We start from the raw sequence: 7,963 nt of genomic DNA, 5'->3' as shown, positions 1-7,963 counted from the left end.
AAAACAGTTACAACCAACGACAAAGTTGTAAACCTGGTTTTGGATAGTGACTGTATCTTTAATCTTTTGAAAATTCTTTATCCAGCGGCAACCGAAAACACTTTAAGTTTGTTAAAAGAAAACGGACTAAAGGAAATATTATCATATATATCACCATTTTCTTCGTTTTCATATAAAAATATAGGACTTTGTCTCGTTCCAATTTATGAAAAAGATAACATTAATAAAGAATATATGAAATCAATCCAGAAGGATTTTTCGAACTTTACGATTAAAACTATCCCATAATCTCTAAACGAACACAATCAAATAAATGAATGGGCTAAATCTTGTGGGTGGGTTTATCAAAATGATAACAACAACAACAACAAGAATAATGAAAATTTTGTTGGAAATATCGAAAATCTAACCAGAATTTACTTAATGACAAAGTCAAAATATTTTGGTGAATGGGCATATAAATTTAAAAAGTTTGATACTGAATTGAGAGATTTTCATGTCGGGCCTAATAAAACAAGGAAAATACTCACGATGAAAAGATGTGAGATAGTATCCCTTAAAAATTACGCTGATACATTTGGTAGTCTTATTTGTAATGTTTATGAGCTCCCCTATAAAAATAACGATATGAATATGATAGTCATTTTATCAGATAAAATTTGTTCTAAACATGAATTATTAAATCAAGTGATTACTAATACTAATAAAAACAATATTCACGAAAAACTGAAGAAAACTAACAAAAAAAAATAAACTTTACGCACATATTTAGGCCAAAATTTCATATTAATAACAGTTTTATACTAAATGATACTTTTATAAGAATCCCAAAATTGGCTCCTTTGGTATAAAATGCCGATTTGCAGGGAATTTTACGAGAAAACGAGAACACGCGGCCACGGCCCGTTAATACCACTATTGAAACTTGTATTTATATTAATAATAATGAAAATGGAAGGGACGCAAAAGCAAATGCCTGCTGTATGGATGGTGGACCTAATTATTATAAGCCTTTGAATTTGAATAAACCCTTTGTTTACAGTATTCACGATACTAAGTCTGGAAGAATAGGCATTTTGGGAATTTTTACATAATTGTAAAAAAAAAAAAAAAAAAATTCAGGGTTATTTTCCCTAGCTTTTATATTTATAGTATTACTAATATTTATAAATGTGCGTCGATATTTGCTCAAATTCTTTACAATGTTTGAAGCCCGCCTCGTTCGAAGCAGCATTCTCAATAAAGCCATCAATTCCATCAAGGAGTTGTTAAATGAGGCGACATGTGTCTGTACAGAATCTGGCATTCAACTACAGGCCATAGATACCAGCCACGTTTCTCTGGTATCTCTTAATCTACTAGCCGTGGGTTTTGATGAATACAAATGCGATCGCAATCTAGTTATGGGAATAAACATCTCCGTTATGTCCAAAATATTAAAGTGTGCTACTGATGATGATGATGTTATAACAATAAAGGCCAAAGACGATGCGGATACGATCGCATTTATCTTTGAGTCTCGCAGTCAACAAAAAAATTCTAAGTATATAAAGAAATTAATGAATTTAGATCAAGAATATTTAAATATTCCTGATATTAATCACAATTGCATAATTAGAATGCCATCAAATGAATTTTCCCTTGTCTGCAGAGATCTTAGTCAATTTGGAGATTCCATAAACATTGCTTGCATTAATGATTGTGTGAAATTTTCAACGGCCGGTGTTATTGGCACCGCAAATATAAAATTTACAAAAACGTCTAGTGTAGATAACAAAGAAAGGGCCGTAGAAGTTGAGGTACAAGAACCCATCAAGATGACCTTTTCGTGTAGATACCTTAATTTTTTTACCAAAGCTACAGCCTTTTCTCTTAGAGTATCTCTTTTCGTGTCCCTTAATATGCCTATGGTTGTGGAATATAGTATTGAAGGCATTGGAAACATTCGCTATTTTTTGGCTCCAAAAATAGAGGAAGAGAATAATAGCTAAATATTATTTTCGTAAATTGCTTTAACAACCGTTGTTATTTTGTTATTACCACACTGTATAAGTGTAGTTGTGTTTTGTATAAGTGTTTGTCCAGTAAATTTATTTGTATATTAATAATAATTTTATTAAATTATTTCTATATATAGATTATTGAGTTTTAAATATGAAATAATTTAGTTTTCCTATATCTATTTTATAGCTTTTTTATTAATTTTATTAAATTTATAAGAAGGGTCACTTGGAATATATGGACTATGAAAAATAATAAGAAAATAAAAATTAATTAATAATTATAAAAATAAATATAGATAAATTTTTTAGAAAAAAAAGTAATCAGAAGATAATTATGAGCATGTTGTTGGGGTGCTATGACCAAGAGATATTTAATGATTATTATCCAAACAATATCTTCACTTATCCAAATTTTAAACAAATTTACGAAAGAAAGGAAATTGCAGAAGAATATCACGTTCATCAAAAAATACTTTTTCAGTGTACAAATCAAATGTCATATAAAAAAAAAATGCTACCCAATAAACAACAAAACTTTTTATCATACGAACATTTTGAAATATTACCAGGAGAAATAGACCGGTTGTATGGATATATAGATGTTGTCGTTAATCAAAATCAATATTATCCATGTAGAACATGTTTAAGAGTTGATAAAAAGCAGCAACATATGCCCTTGTATATTGAGTTTCTAGATAAAATTGGACCCCCTTATAACATTCCTGATAAAATGTTTATAACCGAGAATTTTGAAATGTTTTTTTATAATGCACTATTTAGAATTTTTTCTTGCGAACTTTGTGATTTTTTAAAGAAATATGATGATATTGATATAAATAAATATTTTCCCAATAATGACGAGGGATTTGCAAGTGAAACTTCAGACGAAGGATATAATAGCGATGAAAAGAGAAATGAAGAAGATGGGGTTAGATGTTAGAAGAAGAAAAATAAATGTATTAATGAGGGGTAGGGGGAGGAGGGAGGGAAGGGGAACCATTATTCCAATATCATCATGAATTAAATGTTTTCAGTTTTTATCATGTAAAATTTGCGGAGTGTATGAAAATAAATGATAAACAAATAAATATATAAGTGTTGATAATAAATCCAATCCAGTATATATAAAAATAAACGAATTGAGAAAGAAATACGAATCCTTTTATTTCATATTCATTCCCTCTTATTCATTACCTGCCATCATATCTAATAGACAATAATACTGTCTATAAATTGGCACAAGATATGGTATTAGTTGACCCTAATAGCTATTATCAGACAAAATAATAATTGTAAACGCAAAAAACTAAATTGCATAGAGTAGTTAGAAATATCTTCCTCACATTTAAATAAAAAAATAAAGAATGTTAGTTATACTAAAAGACAAAAAAAAATCAATCGCATATAATATATTTATATATACAAAAAATTGATGATAATTATGTTTGCCACGTAATAGTAGTAACATATGAAGTTATATATTGTGTTTTGTACTCTCTATAGCATACCTCGCAAAAAGGTGATTATAAACAAAACTTTTATAACACTTTATTTTAAATTGTTATGAAATATATGATTTTAAAAAAATACGATGACATTGATATGAATAAATATCTTTCTATTTCTATGAAACAAAAATTATAATGAGCTAATGTTGTTGGAATTGAATCAAAGTATAAAAGGGGAAAGTATTCACCAAAGCTAACCATTTGTTCTAGGGATGGATTTAGACAACATAAATAACGAGGACGAGGTATTCGCAAGTGAAACTTCAGACGAGGGATATAATAGCGACGAAACGAAAAATTAAGAAGGTGGTTATACGACAGAAGAACTTGAAATAGACGTTGAATATTATCATAGGTATAGAATGTAAATGGAAGAAAAGTTATTGAAGGAAAGATGGGAACCATTTTTCCAAAATCATCATCATCAACAGAAAAAAAAGTGCCAGTACATCAACAAAAAAAATAAACGCATGAATTTTTAGTAACGAAATTCACAAAAAACGTTTGTTTTATACTTAAACAACAAATAAAACGCTCTTGGCTATCATCTTTTTAATTGTTACCAAAAAAAATTGACTAGGTGTATAAAAATAAATTATAAACGTCTATATAAAATATACATAAAAGTTGATAAGTATTCCAATACAGCATATATAAAATTTACAAACAACCAATATAATGCTATATGTAGTACTAAATTTATTATCATGGTCGTTTGGTAGTATTTCCAATAATGAATTGTTTACGGCTGAGAATATTTAAACATTTTTCCCGTTCGGTCTCTTTTGGAATTTGTTTAAATAAAATGTATAGAATCATAGAAAAAAAAAGGAAAATGTCAGTCAATGTATTTAGATTTTCAAATGGTTGGTTGTATGTAATATATATAAATATTATTGTTTACTTGTTTCGATATAAAAAAATATAATAATGTTTCCCGTTTGGGAAGATTATAAAATTCACAGGTTGAATAAAAATTTGAACCATCTACAAAATATGAAAAGAAAATATATACTACTTGAAGAGGCCGTATATCCAAATGACGAGCTTGACCATTAATTCATTAGAATAGAATTAATAGAAATGAAGCCCCATAAATATGGAAATTCATCGATAATTAATTTGCCCACTGTTTTAGGGCCGTTTCACCCCAGGAAGTCCTTCTTGGACTTTTATGTCCTAATGAAAGTACGAATAAATATTATAAACAAATGTTTTATTGGTTTGTAGAAAATCCAATGTGTGATTTATACAACAAATTTAATGTGTCTATTTCACAACAAGGTACTGATTTAAGTAATCCCATATCAGCTTTAGGTGAACTTATTACGCCATGCAGAAATAAGAATATTTGGTTTTTTAGGAATGATTTAACTAATTGTCAAAAACTGAAGATATTTATAAAACTAACCACTTCAGATATGATCGAGATATTAAAAAACTGTCCTGATCCTAGTATAAGTTTAAATTCCAATAATTATCTTATTGATGCTCCCGAAAAATTTGTACAAATAATAAACGAATTGAGAAAGAAACACGAATCGTTTGATTTCATATTCAATTTTATTCATTATCTACCCTCGTATCTAATAGACGATAATGCAGTTTATAAATTGGCACAAGATATTGTATTGGTTGATTCTAATTGCTTTTACAAGAAAAAAAATAACCGCAAGCACAAAAAACAGTATTACATAGAGCATTATTAAATATGGAAGAATATATTTCATGTCGTAAAAATAAAGTGGAATACCAGAATATTTTTTCATACATAATAAATACTCCACATAAATGTAAGAAATATAACGAGAATAATCTAATAATTTATGAAGTTATTTATTCAATAATTGAAGGCGACTTGGTAACTTCATTTAGAAATATCCTCCTCACAAATAAACAAAAAAATAAAGAATATGGATTTTATTAATAAAGTAGAAAAAAAAATCGCACATATAATATTTACATATAAAAAAACGATAATTATTTTTGTCGCATAAAATTAATTAATATGTTGTTAATTTTACCTGCAAAGGATTACATATATATATATATATATATATATATATATATATATATATATATATATATATATATATATATATATATATATATATATATATATATATATATATATATATATATATATATATATATATATATATATATATATATATATATATATATATATATATATATATATATATATATATATATATATATATATATATATATATATATATCAATAACTTACCACAATCGGCAGCTCCTTTTTTCTTCCTGTATTTCAAAAGAACGAGCAAATAAATGTACGCAGTGTAACGATATCTCTTCCCCCTTTTTTTTTCCTTGTTCTCGTTGTGGATACAGCGAGACACTATTTTTGTGTACACATTATACCCGCCGACATTAGCTTTTACTGTTATACTTTTTGTTTTGTTTATATGGCTATTGGTTAGTTTAAAAAATAAAAGACCACCAATTTATATATTTTTAACAAACCAACTACAACCTTTTCTCTAATTAGGCTAAACTACGTTAATTGGTTTGTTGGTTAAAAACGACGCAAATTATTTTTAAAGCATTTTTATGTCATAGACAATTACACCTTTTTTTTATTCATATCATTCACCAATCTTTTAGATAATCTATATACATTATTGTCGGTCTCCAAAAATATATTATTTTTCCATCATATTGAAGATCTACTGTCAATAAATCTTTTTCCCTAATTTTGATTATTGTATCTTTATTTATTACAATTATGCCATCATATGAAACGAGCCTTTTAAATTCTAACAAATTTTTATGTCACATAATAGCGGTATGGAAAAAAAAGTAGGTTGATTGGTTATTATACTTTTTTGTGAAAGTTATATTATTATTATTATTATTATTATTAATATTATTATTATTATTATTATTATTATTATTATTATTATTATTATTATTATTATTATTATTATTATTATTATTTAAAAAAAATCTTATTTTTACATATTCATATATATTAAAATGTTGCATTTTATATTCAAGATGAATAAATCAATACTAATACAAATATAGATATATAAAAAATATGAACTTTATGGAGAATTTAAAGAAAACTACAAGTAGAATTACCAACCCAAGTTCTTTTTAGGTACCAGTAGAAATGCACAACAATAATATTGATTTTAATAATTACATTCCATTTTCTCCCGGACCACCACTACCACGGCCAGCTATTCCTAATAGTCCCTATCCACATAATACAAATCCAAATTACCCACAACAACAACAGCAACAACAACAATAATTACATTTAGTCCCCTATTAGCCACCGGGTACCGATATAGTCCCATATACTGGAAACAACAACAATAATAATAATAATAATAATAATAATGATTTGAACTCTAATTTATTTTCACCACCACAGCCAGCAATTCTTAATAATCCCTATCCACATGATACAAATCCAAATTACCCACACCCACGACAACAACAACAACAATTACTTTTAGTCCTTTATCAGCCACCGGGTACCGACATAGTCCCATATACTGGAAATAATAACAATAATAATAGTTTTCAGCAGTATCTGCTACCAATATCATCATCACCACCACCACCAGCAAATTTTCTACCCCCTGTGACTAGTAATAATCATAATAATCAAATAGTATTACCTAATTCGTCCCAACAACCCAGGGAGAAAACGAAAAACAAAGAATATTGTAGCGAATGTAATATTCAAAAGCGCAGAAATTCTAATACATCCAGTAAGCCATCAAGGGAGATGAAAGGAAGGGGCAGTATCAGCAAAAATAAAAAAAAATAGAAAGAAAAGTACAAGTAGTAATGATAAAAACGAAAAAAAATAGAACTAGAAGAAAAAGTACCAGTGATCAGGGGGGCACAAGAAACAGAAAGGCAAGTATGAGTAAAAATAAACAAAAAACACCAAGACAAAGAAGGTCGTCGGTTTCTTCGCCCAATAAAAGCAAGCCCGGTCGCCCTAAAGGTTCTACAAATAAAATAAAAATGAATCCTATAACCTTAACTAATCCAAATAATGATAATGAACAAATTGGAAAAGTTGAATGTGAAATTAGAGGCAATAGACAACAGAAAAATAAAGTTTTATCTTCTCACAAAAATGTTAAATTAGAGAGACCACTAATGGACGGTCAACTTAGCGGAGACTGTTCAAAAACACTATTAAAAAGTACATTTAAATCTTAATTCAAAAGTATGTTTCTGAATTCGATTGGCGTGTAAATAACAAAACTTTAAAAAACAAGGATAAGAATATGACAGAAATATTTGGTGATATTTATTCTTATATGCAGATAATAAAATGTTGTCTCGTATAATACAGCGAATAAGTTTTTTTTCCTCGTTTGACACTTGTTTTGTATAACATTTCGTATTGTTTTCGTAAATTATATCATTAACATTACTATTATCCCC

The 7,963-nt window shown here is 27.5% G+C and overlaps 1 protein-coding gene across 1 annotated transcript; it reads left to right on the top strand.

The window, feature by feature from the left end:
- The first annotated feature begins 1,202 nt into the window (after positions 1-1,202).
- On the top strand, positions 1,203-1,991 carry LOC137635225 (proliferating cell nuclear antigen-like). The gene has a single exon (XM_068367682.1). The coding sequence runs from the start codon at positions 1,203-1,205 to the stop codon at positions 1,989-1,991; it is 789 nt and encodes a 262-aa protein (XP_068223783.1).
- Positions 1,992-7,963: the final 5,972 nt, after the last annotated feature.

Source organism: Palaemon carinicauda, unplaced genomic scaffold (genome assembly GCF_036898095.1).
Source record: "Palaemon carinicauda isolate YSFRI2023 unplaced genomic scaffold, ASM3689809v2 scaffold104, whole genome shotgun sequence".
Lineage (NCBI taxonomy): Eukaryota > Metazoa > Arthropoda > Malacostraca > Decapoda > Palaemonidae > Palaemon > Palaemon carinicauda.
The sequence above is the reverse complement of the archived record's forward strand: the minus strand, read 5'-3'. Positions and strand labels throughout refer to the sequence as shown.